The 26771-nt window shown below is 45.2% G+C and overlaps 1 protein-coding gene across 2 annotated transcripts in view; it reads right to left on the minus strand.

Moving 5' to 3' along the window:
- Positions 1 to 1667: 1667 nt before the first annotated feature.
- Positions 1668 to 26771, minus strand: part of LOC147014430 (uncharacterized) — a 35361-nt gene continuing 10257 nt past the window's right edge. For both annotated transcript variants that reach the window (XR_015050765.1, XM_085852368.1), the window contains exons 2-3: positions 21207 to 21307; positions 1668 to 3440 (exon numbers count right to left, since the gene is read on the minus strand). Coding sequence is in view for 1 of the 2 variants with exons in the window: in XM_085852368.1 (XP_085708494.1) it covers positions 2829 to 3440; positions 21207 to 21307 (713 nt within the window). In the remaining variant the exon portion in view is untranslated. The remainder of the gene's footprint in view (positions 3441 to 21206; positions 21308 to 26771) is intronic.

Below are 26771 nucleotides of genomic sequence, written 5' to 3' on the forward strand. Positions count from 1 at the left end.
GGGTCAGGTGTCCGATGAAAGCGGAGTTGCATCAAAGCAGGACGTCTTAGTACCTGGTAATCACTGCCAGTAGTTATAAAGTGGCATTTCTAATTACGTAACACACCAGTTCACAAACACCACACAAAACAAGTCCTGGTGAGGGTCTGCAATCTCTGATTGCTCTTTTCCTTGTTTTATATGATACAGAAACTTATATAAAGTTTTTTTTAATTTTCAGATCTGGAGGTTTAATGTAAATGAAAATGTCGAAAGGTTAATCGAGATGAAATCTGACACAAGTTCAGCGTAATTTCCACACAAGGTATGGAAGGAACCCGCCATCAAGGACGAGTACCAGAGATTAGTTCAAGAGGTTTCATGAGACTGGAAGTTGTCAGAAACAGAAAATGACCGGTTAACCAATGACAAGTGCAGCAGATGTTGAACGAGTAGGTGAATCATTTCAACAAAATCCCAGCAAAAAATCCAACACGCATCCAGAGAACTGGGACTCCGAACCACCACTGTATACAGAATGTTGCATAAAAGGCTGAAGCTTTATGCCGATAAGGTCCAGGTTCTGCAGGAACTCAAACCAAATGACGGACCCAAATTCTAGGTGTTTGCCTTGTAAATGCTCAATCGCATAGAAGATGACAAAGATTACCTGAGAAAGGTCATGTTCACAGACAAAGCTTGTTTTCATGTATCGGGGAAGGTCAACCAGCACAATGTGAGGATCCGGGACTTTGAAAACCCCCCACGTGGGTCATTGAACACATACGTGGCAGTCCAAAGGTCAATGTGTGGTGTGGTCTTCTTTGATCACTTTGTGGGTCCGTTTTTCTTTGCGGAGGATGCATTGACCTCAACACGTTGGAAGGATTTGCCTTCCCACAGATTGAAGACCTGCAAACCGATATCATTTTTCAACAGGACAGCGCTCCCCCTCCGTTGGACCTTAATCGTTCGCGACGTCCTGAATGAAAAATTTCCAGGTCGCTGGATTGGCCAAGATGGACCAACCGTTTAGCACCCACGGTCACCAGATATATCACCCCCCCCCCCCATGATTTTTTTTCTGTGGTGGTTTGTGAAAGATGTTCTCTGCAACACCAAGGTGGCAAAGCTGCAGGATCTTCGTTCTCGGATCACAACTACATGCACACTGGTGGACACAAACATGCTCAGCTGAACATGAACACTTGTACCGTCTTAATGTCCTGCTTGTGACAAACAGAGCTCACGTTGCTGTGTATTGATGGTGCACACAAAACTTTATGAGTTTTTGTATCATCTAAACCAAAGGGTATCATTGTATCAATTGTGGTTCTAAATATATTAACAACTAAAGCTGTCTGGATCTTTTTGGACCACCTGTATAGCACGATATCTCAAAATGTTGTGGATGCATTCGGATGAAACTTGGTGGGCAAGTTGGGTGTGTGACAAGGGCAAATTGATTAGATTTTGATTCAGGTCCGGATGTACAGTAGATCCGGCCTATCGGGTAGATACAAAATGTAAACTGTTCAGTCTGATGCAGGTATGGGCTCTACCGAGCGCCGTTCCAGTTTAAATGTATCATTCCAACCACCCCAATCTTACATCATACATCAGATATACCTTCAGGAAGAAAAATGGAAAGTGTAACATCAAGTGAGTAAATTGCAGTAGATCAGAGAGGAATGAAAGGAGATCCAAAATCTTTGTATTAACAAAACTTAAAAGTTTGAACTTTACAGGATTTTCACATTCAGATGTACAGTAGGTAGACAAAGACATGGCAGTCTTTTTGATGCTGCCACATTTGTTTTTTTTTTGCTGATATTACTGTATAATCGTTAACCTTTCATTCCATCATCTCCTAACTTCCTTTCTGTGTTGTCCAACATATTTCCTAACACTCCTTTTTATTATCTCTATTTGGTTATGGTTTGCAGGACAGCTAAGATGTGGCACACTTGCTTTTGGGTTATCTTGAATGGATTTAATTTACAGAAACTATAACTGTTGTTTCACAGACAGAGCATTGCATCACATGGTACACCGTCCATTAGATTGGAGATTCGGCTGCCTGTCCCCTCTATCAGCATTGCTTGGTGGACGTTCAAGATCCCACAGTATCTTTCACAAATAGTAGGTGAGCAATTTTGGAATCCTGAATAACAATTCTAATTTTCCTGGCCTGACACTACCACTGGGAAGGTAATGGCAAACCACCCAGTGTATTTCCTTACCCATGATGCTAATTTGGCAGTCTGTCTCTGCCTAGTGAGGATAGGGGATTAATTTAATATTTGGTAGGGTGTATTTTCAGTGACGCTACCTTTTAATCTGTAACTTTTAGTGCCAATTCAAAACCGCCATGAGGGCGTTGAGTCATTCACAATGTGTGGATTCGCATCACATGAAGATCAGACCAGGTTACCCCTCTCCCTTCTCGTCATTAATGAGCCTGTTGTTTTATTTTATTTTTTTATCAACATGCGAGTAACATGCCTAGTTTCCATAAGCTTGTAATCCAAATCTTTAATACTAATCCAAATCTCTGTTGCTGGATTTGAACCCACAACTTCTGAAATGTCAGTCCCTTTTCAGAATTATGCCACCACTGTACTCTTTCACTCCTTCACTCTTCATGGCACTCCACCTCCCTTCATTTTCTCAAAATGTGTCTCGACTTGTGCTCACAATCTACATGCAATATGCAGATGACCCCTTGGGGGCTTAAAACGGAGGTGAATAACGAGTAGAACTCAGAGGTAAAGAACCTAAGCCGATTCTCAAACAAGCCATCAGCCGTAAAGTGTTAATCCACATCTTTTGCAAAAAGAGCAAATTATTCAAAGAAATTCGGTAATTTCCTTTTCATAGTACAATACATATAAGGACCCAAGGTACAGAGCACAACATGTTGCGATGTTAAAGTAATACAGAGAAATGAGGCATATAACGAGAAATAGGCCATAAATGAGCCTTTCAACAATGTTCTTAAAGGAGATGCAGTTTCTGGATTGTTTTACAAACAAAAAAAGTTTATCTGCCTTTGATGATGTGTTTATTTGTCCTGCACCTCGTGTCCATTCGGAATTAGACAATGGTAACGCCGTGCTCGAATTGAAGGCTGGCTTGTTTTCCGAGAGATCTTTGCTCTCGTCCTCCTCCAGAATGACGTCACAGACAATGCGAGAGGAGATTAATGAGCAATGTCTCTGCTGCCCGCTTGGCAGTAGGTGCTTGAAGCGGTTAACAGGGGACACAACATTAACATCTCCAAAAGGAGGTAACAAGCTGGCTTTGTGAAAAGGTTGTACTTTACTCGACACACTCTTTGGGTCACACAATTTTACAAAATCTTCTGTTGATGTCCTCTCTTCTTGCTGGTGTGTTGAACGAAGACCTTCTGTTGGTGGGAGGTGAATGTTTGCATTGGTTGCTCGTTCCCTCTCAGTTTTCTGCAAAATAAAAATAGAAGAAGGCTGGTGAAATGTTGTGATTAAAAACAAATTTGCAGCATGACGAAACTGAAAAAAATTCTCCAATGATGAACATGCTTGAAACGCCCCAAAGTTGGGCTTGGCAACTAGTCCACAAGTGCTTCACACACTGTGACTTCGGCCTGGAAACAACAAACAAATTTACTTGGACAAAACGTAAAATCAAAATGAAAACTGAACCAACTCGGTCCAGAAACCCATGACAAAACCAAACCAGAACGGCACTCGGTAAAGCGCAGACCTCTGTCGCTGAACATTTTTTTGGGGTACAGATAGTCGAGGCTCGTGGACAAGCTAGTACTGTACAAGTACACCGAACGGATCAGGACACAACAGGACAAAATGAACAGTTGAGGGAGGGGGAATCACCAACAGCAGCGTTGAAGGCCAAGATAGAGGCAGACTTGGACAAACAATGGGTGTGGAAAGAAATGAGGGAGGGGAGAGGATGCATGGGCTGGACAAGATGAATACAGAAGGAAACTCTCAGGAGGGAAAAATGGAAATTTGGAAGGAGGAGGGATTGGGTTAGTGTTAACGAGGGTAGAAAAGATCATGGTTTTTGGATTGGGGATGATCTGAGATGGTGGTGAACAGCCGTCTTTAAGACCTGGAAGGAAGAATGAGATTGAAGAGGATGTGCAATTTGGTTCTACAGGTGGGGGAAAAAAGAGGAATAAAGGAGTGGAGATGAGCAGTGATCCTGGATTTAGGGAGTTTATCCAGGAGATTGATGGTAGACCGTGCGAGCCCTGCAGAAACCTAGGGGGGGGGGGTGACAAAGCTCGGAAAGAGCAGAGGGTGCAAGACCAGATAGGAGGTAGTGGAAGACAGAGACCGGCGAAGTGACAGACCCATAGAATCAGCCTTGTCGTGGGAGATTCCAATAATCTTTGTTTTTATCTCTTGCTTGTGCACTTTTTATGAAATCTTTAGCATGTTGTTCAAAATTCTTGACATCTCTCTATAGACAGTATTACTAAAACTCTTATCTTGTATGTATGTATGCGTGCTGTATCACGTGATTGGGTTTTCGTATATCATGACTCGCCCATGAGGGGCGGCAGTGATGTACATCTGGGTGCGCAATAAAGCGGAGTTACTGCTATGCTCTCGCTCCCCATGTTCCGCGGCGCCTCGGACATTACAGTATGTATGTACGTATATATGTTCCCGAAATACAGCCAAAACGGTACACGATAGCGCAACAATTTCGGCCCACCTTGCTCACCATTCTCCTGCAGTGTGCAGTATCAAGTTTCATTCAAATCTGGCAACGAAAAAATTATTAAAAAATAAATTCCCGATTCAGTCAAGAACTCTTCGGGAGAATTGGATCAATGCAAACAACCTCAGCGGTATAGTTTGCTGGAGCTATCTTCTTTTTTTTTTCTTTCTTGAAATGATTTATTTAAAAATCTCAAACATTTAGTACAGACAAAGAACGATTAATTTTTTTGCATAAAATAATCACCGCCCTTTTGATCTAATACTTCGGTGTTCATTAATAAATAAAGTTGTGTTTAGAAGATTACGCACAATAGTTTCTTCGACTTTTTTTTTCTCTGTTTTTTTTTTTTTTCACATTGACGCGCAATATCAAGTTTCGTTCAAATCTGGCAACTAGTGTGTACTAGGTGCGGTGGGACGCAAGAAGCACGCGGGCCACCATCTACTCCGCTTTATTGCGCGACCAGAAGCACAGTCCTGCCACCCCTAGCGGGCGAGGCATGATATACGAAAACCCAATCACGTGACACAGCACACTCCTCCCCCCGTAAAATGACCCGTCACATAACGAACGGATAATCACAACATGACCATCAGAAACCCATCAACACTCATAATCCTCCAAGTACCGCGGCCGCACCCTGACCCGCCTCGGACGGGCAGCGCCACCAGACAGTCCAGGCTCATACGCCTCCCGGCTCGGTCGAGGTGACACCCTAGCCGGACTCACACTTTCCGCAACACCAGCTACTCCCGACTGCCCAGCCTGCTCGACGTCCCTGGGTAGGACGGCATCAGGCGAAGACCCCCTCGACGCCGGCCCAGCCAGTCCCGGCGATACAACGTCAGGTGCCGGCGAGACTACCGGTGGGGGCCCCGCAACGTTCGGCTCGGGGAGGTATGGGGGGGTGACGCTGAACAGCGATCATGCATCTGGTCCACGTGCCGCTTCCACACATCCCCACCATCAGTCCGCACCATGCAATTCGCCGGCCCTGGCACCACAGAGACCACCGCCGGCACCCACTTGGAACTGTGGAAATAATCGCATACCATCGCCCGCTGCCCCACCTCGAAGCTGCGCAGCCGCGTCGGACGTGACATTGCCCCACTCCCCGACCCTCCAGGTCGCAGCAAATCTAGCCTGGACCGCAAAGCCCGTCCATAGAGACGAATGGCAGGCGAGTGACGGGTCATTTTACGGGGGGAGGAGTGTGCTTTCATTTTCTCCACGTTGTCCCGAAACGCCAGCCCGTCATCCCGGGGCCTGCTCGGTGCCACTAAATCACCCAGCAGCCGATAATGCTCCGGCGAAAGCGAAGCGAGCAAGATTGACTTCTGCTTGCTCTCGTCGACCACATCGTTCGCGTGGAAATAGCAATCCAATTGCTCTGAAAACGATTCGAAGTCGTCCCCGTCGAAAACGGGCATAAGTCCGTATGATCCCATCCTCGTCGCCAACTAGTGTGTACTAGGTGCGGTGGGACGCAAGAAGCACGCGGGCCACCATCTACTCCGCTTTATTGCGCGACCAGAAGCACAGTCCTGCCACCCCGAGCGGGCGAGGCATGATATACGAAAACCCAATCACGTGACACAGCACAGCAACGAAAAAAATATTTAAAAATCAATTCCCGATTCAGTCAAGTACTCTGGGAGAATTTGATCAATGCAAACAGCCTCAGTGGTATAGTTCGCTGGAGCTATCTTATTATTATTATTATTATTTTTTTTTCTTGAAATGATTTTTTTCATCAACCGCTGTCACAACGGGAACCCAACGTGTTCACGGGTCATCTTGCATATATATGTATATATATATATGTATATATGTATATATATATATATATATATATATATGTATATATGTATATATGTATATATGTATATATGTATATATGTATATATGTATATATGGCAGTGCTTCCCATGGTTGTCATGGTCAGTCAGGGGTGAGGCAGGGGACAAGAACATGCTGTTAGACCGAGGCTGGCTGCTCTATGTAATGAAATAAGGGCAACAGCAGTTGAAAACATCATAAACAAAGGTTTGACAATGAGAGAAGCGGGACTGATGGTTCCATCAAATCTGAAAAGGTCTACTGTGGCAAACATCATCCGAGTATTCGGCACAGAGAACCGGTAAGTGTATTATGTGCTGTACAGTGTTTATTTAGGTCAGGTCAGGTCAGGTACCTTTTGAGAGGAACAGTCCACGAGTTAAGGAATTGCGAGCCCAATATATCCAGGTAAGAGTACCATAGTACCACAATACACTGTTGCAAATCATGTACTGTGATAAACAGCAAAGGTTTATGACAGTAGATGGAATGATAGTCTTCTGTTGTGCTCTCTTTCTCGAGGATAATGGAGTTGGAAGCAGATGTCGATTAACACAAAATCATTTCTGGAGATGAAGCTCGCTGAGAGCCAGAACACCAGTGAGTAAAGGGGTCTTAAGAGTCTTCAAGAGTTTTGGGGTGTTAAGGGCCTTTGAGTTCTTAAATGGTCTTTGTGGTGTTTAGGGTCTTCAAGGTCTTCCTGCTCTAAGGGGTCTCAAGGGTTTTCAAAATACTTAAGGGTCTTAAAGGGCCTTTGGGGTCTTCAACAGTCTTACGGATCTTAACAGCCTTGGAGTCCAAAGGGTCTTTCGGGGATTCGGGGTTTTAAAGTGTCTTAATTGTGTTTTTAAAATTCAATGGTCTTAAGGGTATTAAGGGGTTTTATCTCCAAAGCATGTCGAAAGTCTTCCCTCAAGCATGTATTATAATCTGTGTTGTTCTTCTTTCGGGTGCTCCCGTTAGGGGTCGCCACAGCGGATCATCCGTTATCATCCGCATACTGATTTGGCACAGGTTTTACACCGGATGCCCTTCCTGACGCAACCCTGGTCGCCTCTTACGACACGGGGATAAGGATTGGGTTTCGCCATGATTCCGGGCTGCCCTACACCCTCTCATAGCGCAGCCCAGCGCAGAGCTCCCGTCCTCAAGCGATCCTCCAACCCAAGCCTCCGAGTAGCTGGATTACAGGCGCACGCCACTATGCCTGGTAAGCATGTATTATAATCTCTCAAGCATTTAAAAATAAGGTCTTATGGTTCTTTTGGGGTCTTTAAAGGCTGAGGTTGTGGATGAAAATACACTTAGGACAACCACTGGGTCAGACTTGGTCTGTCTGTCAAATTTGGTGGTTGTCAGCCCAGCGGTCTTTGCAAAAAAAACGGGAACAAACGGACAGACAGACATCCTATGAATCCTATATATTAGATAGTGAATTGAGGCGATCCCAATTTGGGTATATTTAAGGGTTTTGGGGGTATTGAAGGTCTTCAAAAGTCTTAAATGTCTTTGTGGTCTTCGAGGTCTTAAAGAGTATTCGGGATCTTAAGGGTCTTTGGGATATTAATGGTCTTCGAGGTTCTGTAAAAACTCTTGGACGGATGGAAGCTGTGATGGAGTGTAAAATAACTGGGTTTTATTCCAGGTTGAAACAGCATTTCAGTTCTCTCGAGATCACGCACGTGATCCAGATCGAGCCGCAGAAATTGCTTTACATTCCAGGGAGGCAAAAAACATGATCATTGGAAAGTTCCATTTATCAAAGCAAATTGATCCTTGACAGAGTTATACAAAACTATTTTTAAACCAGACATCTTCAAGGGACTGGAATGGCGTTTGCGAAGAGGAACGTACTGTGCACCACTTACCGTAGCACATAGCTTTGCCTCACCGCAGCATGAAAATGGTAAGCATAAAAAAAGAGGGGAGAAGAGAGAGTGGGGAGAGTGAAGAGGTGGAGGGTAAAGGAGAGAGGAGGGAGGGGGAGTGAGGAATTTTGGGGGAAGGGAAGACAGTGTGAAGTGAGAGGAAGGGAAGGCAGAAGTGTGGTGGAGCATTAATTATGATTAATATTGTCTCATCAAAATGATTCTGCATAGAATAACAGTGAAGATGGAAACAAAATAATGTCTGAAATCCACTTTCTACCAGTCATACTACAAACTTGGCCCGGAGACAAACTCCCATCCGGAGACAAACTCCTGTCCAGACATAAATACTGCCCAAACACATTTGAGTCAAGCTGTCCGGAGACATACACCACCAGGACGCATCCGGAGACTAACACCGCCCAGAAACTTCTGGAATCTCGAACTGTTAGAATTGAGATAGATGGAGTGCAACGTTATGCCACACCGTTACTCCGTGCTCATGATGGAACACACTTTGCGGCAAACAAAGAACCCGTCTTCCTTAACCTGAAACACACCGAGCGACGTCTCTTAAAAGGTCCAGACCTTGCTAGGATTCATTCTGAGCAGATACAATAACTTGTTGATGCAGGTTATGTGAAGAAATTGAGTGATGTAGAAGTTGATGCTTCAAACGAATCCTGGTTTGTCCCTCACCATGTAGTCAGACACAATGGGAAGTATTGAATAGTATTCAACTGTTCGTTCCAGTGTAAAGGCATGGTTCTCAATGAACACCTTATCCCTGGACCTGTGATGGGCCCTTCTTTACTTGGTGTCTTACTCCGCTTCAGGCAACATAGCGTTGCAATCTCTGGGGACATAAAAGCTATGTTCCACCAAGTGTGTCTACTGCCAGAGGATAGGGCATTGCTTCATTTCCTGTGGCGCGACTTGAAGCGAGACAACCTACCCGATGCTTACGAATGGCAAGTCCTGCCTTTTGGAACAACATGCAGCCCTTGCTGTGCTACCTTCACATTGCAAACTCATGTCCAGAATAACAAATGTGGCAACAAAGACATTAACTCTGTCAGCACTGCATTCTATGTTGATAACTGCTTGGACAGTCGAACTACACCTTCACAAGCGAAGCAGCTGATCGACAAGTTGAGACGTGTTCTTTCCTCAGCAGGCTTCGAAATTAGACAATGGGCCAGCAATGTGTCATCAGTGGTAGAACATCTTCCTCCAGAGGCATGCTCGGAAGGTTGTGATCTATGGTTATCTTACTATACCATGAGGGTGACACTCAGGAATCCACTCTCGGGCTCAACTGGAACTGTCGCTCGGACGAGTTGACATACAAGTCCCGACCCATTGAATATGAGTCTCTTACATTGAGAAATATTTACAAGATTCTTGCTAGCCAATATGATCCCATCAGCTATCTTGCTCCCTTCACTGCGAGAGCTAAAGTGTTGCTCCAAGACCTGTGGAAAACTCCGAGGAGTTGGGATGCTCCAATTGAGCCCGGAGATATTCAAGATAAGTGGCTCACCTGGCAATGTGAGTTACCTGATCTCGAACAGGTCAGGTTCCCGAGATATTATCTTCCACCTGGCACTGATCCTTCGACTTCTACCCATACTCTGCACATCTTCTGCGATGCTTCTGAACGAATTTATGGTTCGGTTGCTTACCTGCGTACCGAGGATGCCAAATGGGTGGTCCAAGTTTCCTTCATCCTGGCAAGATCCCACATTGCTCCGAAGCGTCAATTATCCATGCCACGACTGGAGTTATCTGCTGCACTCACTGGAGCTCAGCTTGCCCACCTACTCCTTGAAGAGTTTACCTTGACTGTGCAGCAGGTGACTTTGTCGAGTGATTCAACGACTGTTCTCAACTGGCTCCACTCTGATTCCTGTTGCTATAAGGTGTTTGTGGGCACCTGAGTGGCTGAAATACAGACACTTAGGCCGAAGTCACATTTGCTCTATGGCGAGGATACGGCGGCCGTACGCCCTCTGAATTGACAGAAACGTGCGGCGGCCGCAGAGTTTCTGCGGTGGCCTCAGGGTGGCCCTACGCTGTTTGGCTATATTTTACAGGTCGTAAGGTCGCCGTGGAATTATAGCGCGGAGTTATAACTTTTTTCATTTCTACGTTCGCCGTAGCAATTCGACAAGCCGAAAAAAATAAAATAAAATAAAAAAACCTGGTAAAAAAAAATAATAAAATTAACCTATTCGTTACTGTCCGTCTGGCCGCACATTCGCCTTAAGGCCCCCTGCGGTCGCCTTGCGGGCACCTTGAGGCTACCTTGCGTCTGCCTTGAAAATTCTATGGCCGCCGCAGGGCCCCCTTAAGGTCACCGTGCGACATCAAATCAAAGACCATACAGCAACCCCATGTTTTCGGTCTCCACAATTTCTAAGACCTAAGGCCTAAGTCACATTTGCTCTCCGGCGAGGATACGGTGGCCGTATGCCCTCTGAATTGACAGAAACGTGTGGCGGCCGCAGAGTTTCTGAGGTGGCCTCAGGGTGGCTCTACGCCGTATGGCTATATTTTACAGGCCGTAAGGTCGCTGTGGAATTGTAACGCGGAGTTGTAACTTTTTTCATTTCTACGTTCGCCGTAGCAATTCGACAAGCCGAAAAAAATAAAATAAAATAAAATAACCTGGTAAAAAAAAATAATAAAATTTACCTATTCGTTACCGTCCGTCTGGCCGCACGTTCGCCTTAAGGCCCCCTGCGGTCGCCTTGTGAGCACCTTGAGGCTACCTTGCGTCTGCCTTGAAAATTCTATGGCCGCCGCAGGGCCCCCTTAAGGTCACCGTGCGACATCAAATCAAAGACCATACAGCAACCCCATGTTTTCGGTCTCCACAATTTCTAAGACCTAAGGCCTAAGTCACATTTGCTCTCCGGCGAGGATACGGTGGCCGTATGCCCTCTGAATTGACAGAAACGTGCGGCGGCCGCAGAGTTTCTGAGGTGGCCTCAGGGTGGCCCTACGCCATATGGCTATATTTTACAGGCCGTAAGGTCGCTGTGGAATTGTAACGCGGAGTTGTAACTTTTTTCATTTCTACGTTCGCCGTAGCAATTCGACAAGCCGAAACAAAAAAAAAGGTAAAAAATAAATAAATAAAATTAACCCATTCGTTACCGTCCGTCTGGCCGCACGTTCGCCTCAGGGCCCCCCTGCGGTCGCCTTGCGGGCACCTTGAGTCTGCCTTGAAAATTCTATGGCCGCCGCAGGAACGCCCTAAGGTCACCGTGTGACATCAAATCAAAGACCGTACGGCAACCCCACGTTTTCGGTCTCCACAATTTATAAATACGCCGTGCGGCTCCCCGAAAAATAAAAACGTATGTGACTGCTACATTGTGTGACCGTGGAAATACTGCGGCCGCCGTATAATTGCTAGTTGCTGTAGATTTTGGAGACCCCACGGCCGCCATGGCAAATGTGACCTAGGCCTTACTGATGGTCAGAATTGGCGTTATGTCAACACAAGGGATAATCCTGTGGACGACATTACTCGAGGCCTACCTCTACGCCATCTGTGTCAGGATAACCGTTGGAGGCATGGTCCTTCATTCCTGGCATGAGCTCCCGATCAATGGCCTCAATCGCCAAATTTAGGTCAAAGCGATGTGACTGAACTTCGGAAGTCAATCTTCTGTGGAACAGTTTCGGCAGATATACAGACCTTACCCGACCCTTCACAGTTTGAGTCTTGGAACGACCTGGTCATGGCGGAACATCAGTGTCTCAACGGGGTGGCCTCAAATAAAACTGTCCTACATTAAGTGCTCACTGGCGTGGGGAGATAGAGAATCTTTTGCTTCAATGCTCACAGCATGATAGTTTTCCGGACGAAGTCCAAATACTTGGAACAGGTAAGGATATACCCTTCAGAAGCCGACTGGCATCTCTCTCACCTGAATATGACCTCACTCTTGGTCTCATCAGAGTAGGAGGAAGACTGTGTCAGGCAGATATCCTTGAACAAGATGCTGTGCATCCAATTGTTTTGCATCCTCATCACCCAGTAACCAAACATCTCATTCGAGAATATGATGACCAACTGCTTCACTGTGGTCCGGAGTGAATTCTCGCTGAAGTACGCCGCAAGTACTGGGTTTTACGTGGTTGAGAGGCTATTCGTCGACACCAACATCTATGTCAAGAGTGCCGGAAATGGCGCGCCAACCCAGAGGTGCCAAGAATGGCTGATCTACCACCTGCACGATTATGACTGTACAAGCCCGCCTTCTACTCTACTGGAGTGGATTGCTTTGGTCCTTTTATCATAAAAATTGGAAGAAGGACAGAGAAGCGCTTTCGTATAATCTTCAAGTTTCTCACCACCCGCGGTATACATTTGAACCTCCTGGAGGGTCTCGATGCTGATTCCTTTCTAATGTCCGTTCGTCGCTTCATTGCTCACAGGGGAAAACCTCACGAGATCTTCTCAGACAGAGGAACCAATTTCCGAGGAGGAGATGCTGAGCTTCGCCAAACCTTCTCTACCCTCGATCCTGTTCTCACTCAGCATCTCGCCATGCAGCAAGTGAGCTTTCACTTCAACCTGCCCAATGCACCGCATTTTGGCAGAGTATGGGAGCGAGAGATCAGGTCGGTGAAGAGCAGCCTACGGGTCATGCTTGGAACCCGTACTGTGACGGAGCCTGTGCTGCGTACAGTCCTCATTGAAGTTGAGGGCATCCTTAACTCCAAACCTTTGGGTTATGTGTCTTCAGATGTTGCTGATATTGATCCTGTTACACCCGCTGTGTTATTGATGGGACGTCGCGACGCATCGCTACCTCAAGTGGTGTATCCTGATACGGAGCCTCTTCTTGAACGCCATCGCTGGCGTCACAGCCAGATCCTTGCCGATCACTTTTGGTCGAACTTCATCAAGTATTACCTCCCAACTCTCCAACTTCGGCAGAAGTGGCAGAAGGAGAGCAAGGAGTGACTACTGATGATGTGGTGCTAATCGTCGATTCCCAGTTGCCTCGTGCCAAGTGGCCAGTTGGTAAGGTCATGGAAACCTTTCCGGGGCCAGATGGCCGTGCTCGAACTGCCAGGATTCAAGTTAGTGACAAGAGCTATATTCGACCTCTGGCTAAACTGATATGGCTGCCAAAGCTTGACAATGAATGAGGGGTGAATGGATTGAGAGACTTCTTTTTCTACAAATTTATTCCACAAATTTGGGGGTGGCTGTTAGAAAGTCTTTGCTGTTTCACCATATGTATGAACGTTTGGAACTGTTGTGCCCATGAATGTTTCGTGCAATCTATGAATACCATGTTAGTGTAGTGCAAGCCTGTAATTCTTACTTTCTTGTCATTTTCCCACCGGATAGAGAGAGAACTTCCGGTTTCTTGTTGGTTGGTGCGAGTGGACTTTCGCCATTTTGTCTTTACTTGCAGAGCAAGACTTTCGCTATTTGTGCCCTTAAATCAATAAACATTGCGCAGAAAGGAACTTCGATATTCTCATCTCATCCAAACCGTTTGATCGTGGTATTTTCTTGGATCCACGGTTCACTGTTATCCTACGTATTAGCAGCCTTACCGTAGGTTATCAAACCTACCTTTCAATAACATCATGTTTTGGAGAGGGGTTTTTTTTCTTATCAAGCAAAAGGGAATTGGATAACTTTGAAAAAGCAGAAAGCACAAAATATTTTTTGGGGGGAAGAGAAACCGAACAACAAAAAAAACCCTCAAAAACTCAGATGATTAAGATCCATCTATCCAAGAAGTCCAGGCTGGATGAAAAAATGACTTCAACAATGTACGATTTAGCAAAGAAAATTTTTGATGAAAATACAAATAGCACACAAAAGAAAATACAGGGTGTTTCAAAAAGGTTGATACAACTTTGACTGCCTGCTATTTCTTTGCTTTTTTTTACCTGCACCGTTTTCCTTTTCAGGGTTTAGTCGAGTTATTGTGGTATTTGTTTCGTCGGATTTCTAGCTCTGCAGCTGAACTATGCCATTGACAGTGAAGCAGAAGACAAAAGTGGTGGCTCTGTGGTATGAGAATAAATCATATGTTGACACCCACCAGAGGTTCTGCCGTGAATACGACCTTAGAACACGTGATGGATCCACAAATTGCGCCATTCAACATATTGTGAAACATTTTGAGCACAAGGGTACAGTGCACAACCACAGCAAGGGCAACAGCGGCAGGTCAGCATCAGTCACCAAGAGCCAAACCAACATCAACACCATGCAGGATTCTGCAGTGGAGAGTCCCAAGAAGTCCCACCGCTGGCGGTCCTGGGAGCTAGGCATCAAACCAACATCAGTCTGGCGTAACCCCACTAAGGAAGTGAAACTTTTCCCACAAATAATCTCAATGAGGCATAAACTGAGTCAAGATGACATGAGAAGGAGACTTGATATGTGCAATTGACTCAGTGACGGGATGGAGCGGTACCCAAATTGAATCAACCTGATTTGGTTCAGTGATGAAGCCCATTTCCACTTGAACAGTGCCGTAAACAACCACAACAACATATTCTGGGGAGCAAAACCACCTGAGGAGATCACTGATAGGTACTTGAAAGGACCTAAGGTCACATGTTTTTGCACCTTCAATGCCAGATGGGGAACGCTAGGGCCTTACTGGTTTGAGAATGACAACAGCAGGACGGTAACGGTCAGTGGTATCAGGATGTGCTACAGAAATTCCATAATGATATCGCCAAAAAGGTCACCCCAAACCAGCTCAGCATGACCTGGTTTATGCAGGATGGTGCACCCCCACATACAGCTGGTGACACCATCACTTTCCAGTGGCGGCTCTTCAGAAACAGCCTCGTTGTCCTGGGTACCACTCATGACAAAGCACCCCATAGCCCAGACTTGAACCCTCTGGACTATTGTTTCTGCAGGGCTGCGAAGGGCGATGTCTACAGCAACCACCCTGCCACACTGGATGATCTGAAGCAGGAGGTGTTTGACTACCTGCAGGCAGTTCCACATGAGACCTACCTGAAAGTTGGACACAACTTTGGAGTCAGGATCAATGCCTGTCTGAACCGTGGAGGGCACAAATCGAGAACATCAATCGCAAGGATTTTGCGTAAATGCCAATTTCAGACCTTGGGCTTTCACTAACTCGAGCAGTGACTTACTACAATAGCAATCAGTGGTAGAAAATACCATGTCATAAGCTTTCAATAAATGTTTGGTTCATGTTCATGAGGTTTCTGTTTCTTTGTAAATAAATATTTAAAGTTGCATCACTCTTTTTGAAACACCCTGCATAATATAACAAGAATGACCGCACTGTGGTCAAAACCTGCAACACAAAACAATATATATATATATATATATATATATATATATATATATATATATATATATATATATATATATATATATATATACACATGTGTATATATATATATATATATATATATATATATATATATATATATATATATATATATATATATATATATATATATATATATATATATATATATATATATATATATATATATATATATATATATATATATATATATATATATATTTCACCTCCTCTGTCCACTCAACTCCCTCATGTCTATGTAGTGATAGCTGGGTCTGATAATTTTTTTTTAATCATTACCCACGGCTCAGGTTATATTCTCCAATACGTCTTATTAACCTTGTGCAGTGTCTGTCCCATGTTCTCATGTGAATGAATGATTAGATAGATAAGATTTATATAGTGATTCTGAAAAAGGTATTTACCTTGTATTGGTTACCTCAATTTTCTCTCTCTCTCTCTCTCTCTCTCTCTCTCTCTCTCTCTCTCTCTCTCTCTCTCTCTCTCTCTCTCTCTCTCTCTCTCTCTCTCTCTCTCTCTCTCTCTCTCTCTCTCTCTCTCTCTCTCTCTCTCTCTCTCTCTCTCTCTCTCTCTCTCTCTCTCTCTCTCTCTCTCTCTCTCTCTCTCTCTCTCTCTCTCTCTCTCTCTCTCTCTCTCTCTCTCTCTCTCTCTCTCTCTCTCTCTCTCTCTCTCTCTCTCTCTCTCTCTCTCTCTCTCTCTCTCTCTCTCTCTCTCTCTCTCTCTCTCTCTCTCTCTCTCTCTCTCTCTCTCTCTCTCTCTCTCTCTCTCTCTCTCTCTCTCTCTCTCTCTCTCTCTCTCTCTCTCTCTCTCTCTCTCTCTCTCTCTCTCTCTCTCTCTCTCTCTCTCTCTCTCTCTCTCTCTCTCTCTCTCTCTCTCTCTCTCTCTCTCTCTCTCTCTCTCTCTCTCTCTCTCTCTCTCTCTCTCTCTCTCTCTCTCTCTCTCTCTCTCTCTCTCTCTCTCTCTCTCTCTCTCTCTCTCTCTCTCTCTCTCTCTCTCTCTCTCTCTCTCTCTCTCTCTCTCTCTCTCTCTCTCTCTCTCTCTCTCTCTCTCTCTCTCTCTCTCTCTCTCTCTCTCTCTCTCTCTCTCTCTCTCTCTCTCTCTCTCTCTCTCTCTCTCTCTCTCTCTCTCTCTCTCTCTCTCTCTCTCTCTCTCTCTCTCTCTCTGTCTCTCTGTCTCTCTGTCTCTCTGTCTCTCTGTCTCTCTGTCTCTCTGTCTCTCTGTCTCTCTGTCTCTCTGTCTCTCTCTCCTCCCCTCCCTCTTTTTCCACCCTCCCACTCTCTCTCTTCCACCCTCCCACTCTCTCTCTTCCACCCTCCCACTCTCTCTCTTCCACCCTCCCACTCTCTCTCTTCCACCCTCCCACTCTCTCTCTTCCACCCTCCTCCCCTCCCTCTTTTTTCCACCCTCTCACTCTCTCTCTTCCACCCTCCCACTCTCTCTCTTCCACCCTCCCACTCTCTCTCTTCCACCCTCCCACTCTCTCTCTTCCACCCTCCCACTCTATCTCTTCCACCCTCCCACTCTCTCTCTTCCACCCTCCCACTCTCTCTATTCCTCTCTCTCTCTCTGTCGCTCTCTCTCTCTCTCTCTCTCTCTCTCTCTCTCTCTCTCTCTCTCTCTCTCTCTCTCTCTCTCTCTCTCCTCTCTCTCTCTCTTTCTCTGGTAATAAACCTTTTGTTCAAAAAAACCTGTACAGGTACATGACTTCGTCAAAAGTGCGAGTGAATTGATTTTAAAAATCCCATAATGGGCCAATTGGGAAATGCGCATTTAAAGCACTCTTAAAAGAGTTGATTTGTCACAGTCATGGATTGTTTAACCTCGATATGGGGCCGTTCAAATATTCCACAGCTCAATTTTTGTTGGGGAGGCGCATAAGTTACAGGGTTGATTAAACTTTACTAATAATTTTTCGATGTATGATTTGATTCTTCGGGGTCCCACATCATGAGTAACACTCGACCCAAACAATGACAATGGAAATCTGACACAACAAACCCGTGCAGTGTATAATCACTCGAGGCCTACAGGCTTCATGTGTTAGTCTCACCAGAAAACCAAGATGGTGGCCATATAATTTTGTCTGGTTGCTCTGGTGGGTGGAGTCAAGTTACATATGTGGGTGTGGTCCAGCAGCTGTCTGACCAATAGGTGCACATTTCAAAAATCGACCCCCAACAAGAACCCTAATAACAATAACAGCAACTCAAAGCGCTTGGAGACCTCAGACATGACACAGGTAAAACATGACGGATCCGGTTCGGAAAACTTAACTTTGATTGAGGTGGAAGGAGAAGCTGCGGGTCGGACCTGTACATGGAACAACTCTGAACCGGACAAGGGACCATATGCTCCATTTGTGCCTGAATTTCCCAATTAAACGTCTCATGCATTCTCAAAACTTCCTTCTTTGCTATTTTAAAAGCACCCACATGTTCCTATGCAGCATTATGACTGGGACAATGCCTCAATTAGCACAGTATCACAACGGTTATCCCTTCTTCTTTTTCTTATTCGTCTTTTGTATGCAGCACATGGTTATGGGTATCATCATTCGCTCGAGGCACAGCTTTTCCCGCTGATGCAGTGCCCCATGTAGGTTGCAGCAGGAATTTGTAATCTTGTCAGTGTGCCAGCTACTGTTCTAATGTTTGTTTATGTCTTATAATATTTCGAATTATTTCTGAAAGTCCTGTAATTCCTAGCAATTTATGATGCAACGTTATACTCTCTGTGAATGCTTCATGAGCTCTGATGAAGGGCTAACGATCGAAACATCAGCTGACCTTCATTTCTCAATACAGTAAAAACACACTTGTCAACTTTTTCATTGATACAGTCCATTGTGACAAGTTATTAGCCATATATTATGCTCAATCAACACATTGACCACAGTGCAGTCATTGTTGTTATGTTATACAGGGTGTTTCGAAAAGAGTAATGCAACTTCAATCAACACACACACACATCTTATATACTCGTTCTTCTACAACCCTGCATGACCAGTTCCACCTTTCGCCACACTTGTTACACATCATTGCTCTCCATCACATGGATATGTGCTCAACAATTATCCCGATTACATCATTCTCTTTGTTCATCCTCGAAGCACCTTTAGCAGTCGACTGTGTCATAATAGCTCCATTCCATTATGCTGCTCATCCAGCTTAGCATTCAAATCAACATGAAAAATCTTTATGTGAGCATCCATATCGACCTTCAAATCCTTAATGCCAGCAAAGAAACTGGCATTTTCTGCTCTTAATTCAACACATTGGGCTCTCATACCACGTCCTGAAGTCCCAATACAAGCATCCATATTTGCCTGCATATCAATTATATTGGCATTTGAATTGACTCACAAACTGGCATTTTGTGATCTTTCATATGCCACATCAAAGTTTGCAACATCTGTGCAGTGTCAGTAGTTAGAGTGAAATGGTCTCGCCTCTAACACCATCCCTGGAAAATGTTTGGAAGCATTCCCAACAATTACAGCCTCAGGAACTACCAGCATTGTGTTCTATCTCTTTTACCAAAATATTAGACATTGTAAAAGGGTCTATGTCCATGTGCAATAAATAAGATTAAATAAAGAAAACGATTTTCAAACCAGGGAGTTCATAGAACACATTACCCTGCGCAGTCTTGAGCAAAAGTGACATGGGCGGGGTCTTGAAACGGTAAATTTGATTGGTCAATATGTAAAATGCCCTGCTATTTTGTCCAAGTACTGCTAAATGGAAGGGTTTTGAATGTGACAAAAAAGGGATTTGTGTTCTTCAGTGTTCAACTATGTAATTGAATTGAAATAAAGTAATGATTTGAAAGGTTGTAGAAAATAATATTTTTGGAAGTTTGCCACCATTGAAGCAGCATCTTTTACACCACCTCATTTAACACGTTACATTAGCTCTTCGTGCCTGTTGTTTGTGTCCTTTATAACATCTTTAAAAACAGTAAGTTTCCTGTTTGGAAAGATTTTCAGTATTGTTTGTGTCCTTTATAACATCCTTAAAAACAGTAAGTTTCCTGTTTGGAAAGATTTTTCAATATTGTTTGTGTCCTTTATAACATCCTTAAAAACAGTAAGTTTCCTGTTTGGAAAGATTTTCAATATTGTTTGACTGCCAGACAGGCAAACAGGGTAAAACAATTTTCTCACTCCTCTCTGCACATGCACAATTGGGACAAATGGAGTCAAAGTACTGCAAAACTACAGAATCATTTTCCAATTTGTGTTCAAAATATAACATTCAATTGAAATGAAGTTTTTCGTTGATCATAAGCTGACATTTGTAGACAGACAAAGTGAACCAATTGTTTAACCCTGCTTCTCACTTTGTGTGCACAGAGTAACAAGACATTGTAGAGCACTTTATGAAATGTATCTATCCTTTCAGTGAGAATTGGCCCTTCATTATGCCTTTGTTGATCGTAGCACTGCTAATCCCCACCAAACAATTAAAAGCTGTTCTTGTGACTTTCTGACGTAACTCTGGAAAGTGATTTAATATGGCAATTTACGACCAAAATAAACAGAATGTGTTATCACTATCATTCTACTCTTGATGCCTCTACATTTTCACAGGGAACTTGTTTCACTCATCTGATATAAACTTATATGAACAATGCCTTAACTCTAAAGCTACACAGATATTCTCAATCTATATACATTTACAACGTAGATCTCGAGCAAAGCCAATTTCACTAATTCTTATTCTTGCATAAGGCAGCTTGGTTGCTGGGAAGCTATCATATTGTTGGGGCGCGACTATGTCACTGATGCTGTGCCCCTACACCAATACACTGGTACTCATTTCACCAACCTCAGAAGGATGGCAGGCTGAGTCGACCCCACCTGGTGAAATTCAGTGGCCAACGGGGCTCAAACTCGGGACGCTAAGATCGCAAGCCAGTCACCCTAACCACTAACCCAACACCAGGCTATGCCCACTTCAATGAACCATAGTAATAAAATGAAATTGACATTTTCATTACTTCAATTCCACTCTTCCCTCCAGGGCTTCCAGTAGGTCGTGCACCATCATGTCATGTCACTTCCAATCCCTGCCCACAATTTTTTTCATCTCCACAAACCTTACTGAAGCCAAACCTCTTGTTTGCAGGTTACTGCGCTTCCTTCTCTCCTCTTTGCCAGTTCGTTAAATCCCATGCATGTTCCGTCCAACCATCGCTCTATGGTCAATTAATTACCTTTTTAACTTCACCACTAGTTAGGTATATCTTTTAGTTAGAAATTAACTGTGACACCAAATCCAAATCCAATTTATATATGACATACAGAATATCAAAATGTTGGCCTTGAACAGAACATGCAAAATACAGTTTCACCACTTTCACAAAACATTTTGAGGTTTTTGCATGAAAAAGATAAACACAAAACTTGTGTGCACACCTTGCTAATCTCAGAGGTTGCTTTCCCTTGATTTGTTGCAGATAGGCTAACTCGTGAAGTTCTTTCCACCTGCATCATTTTCTTTCCTTTTGGGGAGTTTGCTGTTTGTGACAAAAATGTGTTAAAGTTAACTTGCTCCAACTCTTTTGGCATTTAAACATCATTATATGGAAACCACATCATCAATTACAAATTATAACATACAAAATGAATTATTTTGAGAAAAGGAAATAATATTACAGTTTCACTGATTGTTTAAAATAATTTGTTGTTTAAATTCTTCCTGTATTGACTGCAAGATACCTTCGAACGTCAGGATTTGTCTCCAATATCCACCACACTTGACATTAGTATGGCATGGGGATTCTTTCATGGAAACCTTGTCTCTGTCTTTGTCTGTGTCTCTGTCTCTCTGTCTCTCTGTCTCTGTCTCTGTCTCTGTCTCTGTCTCTCTCTCTCTGTCTCTCTCTCTCTCTCTCTCTCTCTCTCTCTCTCTCTCTCTCTGTCTCTGTCTCTCTCTCTGTCTCTCTCTCTCTCTGTCTCTCTGTCTCTCTCTCTGTCTCTCTCTCTGTCTCTCTGTCTCTCTCTCTGTCTCTCTCTCTCTGTCTCTCTCTCTGTCTCTCTGTCTCTCTCTCTCTCTCTGTCTCTCTCTCTCTCTGTCTCTCTCTCTCTGTCTCTCTCTCTGTCTCTCTCTCTGTCTCTCTCTGTCTCGCTCTCTCTCTGTCTCTCTCTCTCTCTGTCGCTCTCTCTCTGTCGCTCTCTCTCTGTCGCTCTCTCTCTGTCGCTCTCTCTCTCTCTCTCTCTCTCTCTCTCTCTCTCTCTCTCTCTCTCTCTCTCTCTCTCTCTCTCTCTCTCTCTCTCTCTCTCTCTCTCTCTCTCTCTCTCTCTCTCTCTCTCTCTCTCTCTCTCTCTCTCTCTCTCTCTCTCTCTCTCTCTCTCTCTCTCTCTCATTAATCCCTTCTCTACAGTTATCACACCCATCCTCCTGTCTGAGCAAAGTTGCGACCTGTCTGTTGGTTGATGGTACCCGGAGGATGACCCAAAACTGCAGGGTCTACCAGAGTGCTCAGTTCCTCAATACTGACTACAGGCTTGTGGTAGCAACGCTGAAGTTGCAGCTTAAATCCGGGAGAATGGTGCCATCCCAGCCCAGGCTGGATGTTGGCAAGCTCAAGGATGAGAGGGTTGCTGAGAAGTTTGCAAACAGGCTGAGTGGGGAATTTTTTGGGGAAGGGGGGGAGGGGTCTGGGTGCTTTGGGGGAATCCTGAAGAGTTGTGGAATGCTTTCAAGACCACCATCCTTGACGTTGCCAGTGGATGTCTTGGAACTCACCAAAAGGTAAAGGAGAATTTTGTCTCTCTCAGGACACTGGATACCATTCATCAGAGTTTCAGAGCCAGGCTTAATGGCAGAGCTGAGCTGTTCAGGGAGTTTAGGCATAAAACTGTACATGTGCTGAGTGTGGACAAGGAGACCTATGTGTGAGGAATCTGTGAGTGTGCTGAGTGTGGACAAGGAGGCCTATGTGTGAGGAATCTGTGAGGGGGAAGAGCATCACCTGTGGTCAAGCGATTCTCGTCTTGCTTACAGGGGAATTCACCCGTTGCGTTCGTCCAGGCCCATCCCTCGGTGTACTGCAGTTAGAGCGAAGGGTGTTGGGCTGTTGACAGAGGAGTCCACAGTGAACACCCGCTGGGCTGGTTACTTTGAGCGGCTGTACCAGGCTGATCTACCAGCTGGAGAGTTGGATGCCAGGGGTGTTTACTATCCCTACTGCTGACCCGCCAATCAACTGTGATCCACCTTCATTCGTGGAAACACAGGCTGCGGTGAACTGGTTGAAATTGAATCAGAGAGTCGGATCAAATGGGGCTGTTGGTGATTTCCAGCTTCCCTGTTGGCCCACAGCAGTCATCCCGCATCGAAGCCACACCCCACCAGGCCCAGAAACCAAAAAAATGGCCTCATTCACTCACTGACCTGTCCACACATTGGAGCTCCAAGATTAACATAGGGCCAGAATTTTTGGAAGCGCTCTCCAGTGCCGAGGCCCGAGCGTGCACTAACCTCCTTTCAAACGTGGTCATTTAGGGAACTTGTACTTATTCATTACTTGTTCATTACATTATGTTACTTGTACATCCTCGAACAAACTCCAGCGCACATTCGCTCTTCGAGTTATGCCCGGAAATAACCCGACTCTCGTTTCCCTCTGCATCCCTCGAGGCTGTGGTGAGCGTTCGTCGAATAGGTGGCAGTTGTGGCAGTTGTAGAGGTGAGAGTAGGTTGTGGAAATTTGAAGGGAAGAGATTGTAATGTGGAATTGCAATGAAGAGGGAGGAGATGATTGTAATGGCAGCGTCTGTAGTGAAGCCGCAGATGTTTGTTACTGCGGCATTTGTAGTGAAGATGTGAATGAAAGTTGTTGCGGGTATTTTTGGGAGACATGTGGAGTGGTTGTGGTGAGCGTGGTTGCATCATGGTGAACAGAATGAAGGTAAGATGGCGTTGGAAACTGGTGCACATATACAAATGAGGCACATATGCAAATGAGGTGCTCGCGGTGTTTTGCTTGGTTGGTGTCATTATCGTCTGTGAGTGCTTGCTTGAGTGGTTCATGAGAGAGATAAAGTAGGGCAAAGGAGTGAAAGAAGTGCAGGGGTTGAATATTGGAGACCTAACTGAAGAGCCCAACACAATGCATCTTTCCCATTTTCCCATGAGACATATGGGAAGGACTGACTACACAACTACTGAAGAAATAACTCCCTTGGGATCACTGTATGTTGTGTGCCATTGCCTCGGAGTAATGTGGTTTTACAGAACCGCAACAATATATATATATATATATATATATATATATATATATATATATATATATATATATATATATATATATATATATATATATATATATATCTACATATATATATATATATATATATATATATATATATACATATATATAGATATATATATATATATATATATATATATATATATATATATATATATATATATATATATATATATATATATATATATATATATATATATTGTTGTGGTTGACCAAATTCGCAAACCACCATTCAGGTCCCTTAGGTGAGATATCTCGGTAAGTATATGTGTAGTTAGGCCCAAACCCGTTGTCTAGAGGGAATAAATGTCATTCATGCGTGCTGCGACTCTTCAGGATAGCCGTTTTCTTTACTATCTTTATTTTGGACCAACCGCCATTATTACCACCACCAACCACGTCTCAACAGTCATCACAACATCAACCACCCACCACAACGCCGCTTCACCACAACAGCCACGACCTTTACCGTCACACCTCGCAACCGTCGCATCGCCACCGTTCTTGCGCCGCTTGTGGGTACCGGTATTGGACTCATGCAGGGCGCGCGCCGAACAGCGTGTACAAAACCACGGACTTTCCGCTCCAAAAACGGATCAAAAACGACTCACGCCCACTTTTGTTCCGTCCAATCGGTGAGCAAGGGGCGATTTGGCCCCGCCTCCAGGGCGTTGGAGGGCGGTCGCTATATGCAAATTCATGGATCAAAATGCATTCACGCCCACTTTTTCTCGGGCCAATGGGGAGCGAGGTGAAAGGTCGAAGGCAGGGGGTCAAAGGCGAAGCCACGGGGCTTATATAAGCGGCTGCGTTCATCAGAAAAGGGTCGTCGTGTGCGTTGGAGTTGAGTGCAGTTGGGAAGTTCGCAGGAGGAAGAGTTCGGAGTTGGAGTCGGAGCGAAGAGGACGGAGCTGTGGAGAGGCGGCGGCGGCGAAGGCAGACGAGGGGGTGCTCGCGTCGGTGCTGGGAGCTGCACACCAGGGAGGCCGACGGCGCGACCTGGTCGAGGTGGAGACGCTCGTCGCGGGACCCGAGACAGAGTAAAAATCCTCCTTTCCCCGAGCATCAGCAACCCCCTCCTGTTTCCCCCCGCGCTGAGATAGTGCGACCAAGGGGGCTCCTTTCCCACCCCCTACCAGACACTGTCCGCGAGGCCCGCAGAGTTGAGGCACCATCGCCGCTCCGCGTCTCATCACCAGACGGGTAGGCCCGACACGGTCTCGGCCCCAGGCCCGCCTACCCCCTCATCCTGGAGGGTGGTTCTCTTTTCTTTTGCTTTGGGAATGTGTGTTGTTGGCGCCGTCTGTGAAGTAAAATTGTATAAGTGTTGCCGTGTGCTCGCGTAGTCGGTATTAGATCCGCATTGTCGCATTTGCTTTTTGTCTTCTTCTTTTCTATGTGCTTTTGGTGGAATTGTATATGTGTGCTTTCCAATCATCGCGAATAAATGTGCTTTATGTTGAACTGTTTTCCCGCTTCGCTTCGTCATTTCTTTCATTGAATCCTCATCTTGCTTCACGTAAAGGGTTGGTAGTGGGCTGAATACGCCCGATAATTAATCGAACCGTCGAGGCCGACGATAACACCGCTCGGTTATCCCGATAGTACGGAACGGGTCGCTTAAGTGGCCCATGTCCGAAGTCGACCTGCGGCGAGGTGCGATCGCCCGGTCTACCCTCCGTGTGGGTACTTAGGTAGGTCGAATTTGGCGAGCAACCCTATCCCACGCGGGGGCCGATTGGCTCGATCGCGGTGAGACCGAAAGGTCCACCCATGACTGGTTCCCGGCGTTAGTCCGAGAGGGTCACGACTGGATTGTCCGTCCGGTGGGCGACATGCCGCGATTCGAGTTACGTGGCCGTCAGCACGCCGGCGGGCGCGAATCTGTAACACTGGTGTCAGGTCGTGCGATACAAACTCATCGCCCTCCTCGCAGCACTGGTAACGGAGAACGGGAAAACGGGCTGTCCTGTCTCCAATTAAATTCACGGGAATCGGTCCAGGGGTGAGAGAAGCGACCCCCGATTCCCTCCAAATTACGAGCGAGCTAAATTAACCCTTAAAGAGAAGCAAGATGGCGTCTCAAGGCGAGCGGGAGCCGGGGGTATTAGGTATGTGTCGTCATGTAGGATCCATGGCCCAGGTTGGTTCTTTTTATAATTATAACCCCACCACTAACTGTGGTCAGTGGGAGCGGCTTGAGCACGAACTTTGCCGGCAAACGGAGTCGCACAATGGCAGCACGGAGCGGGCTGATATTAATGGCACAGCACGAGGCGTGAGCTCCCAGTCACCGGTTCAAGGCACGTGGTCACGGCATGTGCCATGGCAGGCGTGGCAGGATGACTATGCGAGCATTGGCAGGCTTCAGGCACAATTGGGGGATGTCTTGGAAAAGGTGAAGCGTTATGAAGAATATATCGAGGAGGTGCAACGTGGAGTGGAAGAGTCACAACGGCACGCAGATGCGCTTCAGAAAAATTACGTGTACGGGGGGACACAGCGATTGGACGATTTACTGGAACGAATTCGGTGGCAAAAACATGACTTGGCCAATAGAGTCGACAAATTACGTGGGAAAAAGAATTTGGTAGTGTTTTATACCCGTCAGTTGGAATATGCGAAGAGCAAACTGAACAAAAGAATAGAGGAACAGCAGATTGGTATCTCCCAGGAAAGGAAACAATTGGAGGAAGAATGGAAAACC

This window comes from Eptatretus burgeri, chromosome 13 (genome assembly GCF_056783735.1).
Source record: "Eptatretus burgeri isolate ZD-2024b chromosome 13, Ebu_testis_v1, whole genome shotgun sequence".
NCBI lineage: Eukaryota > Metazoa > Chordata > Myxini > Myxiniformes > Myxinidae > Eptatretus > Eptatretus burgeri.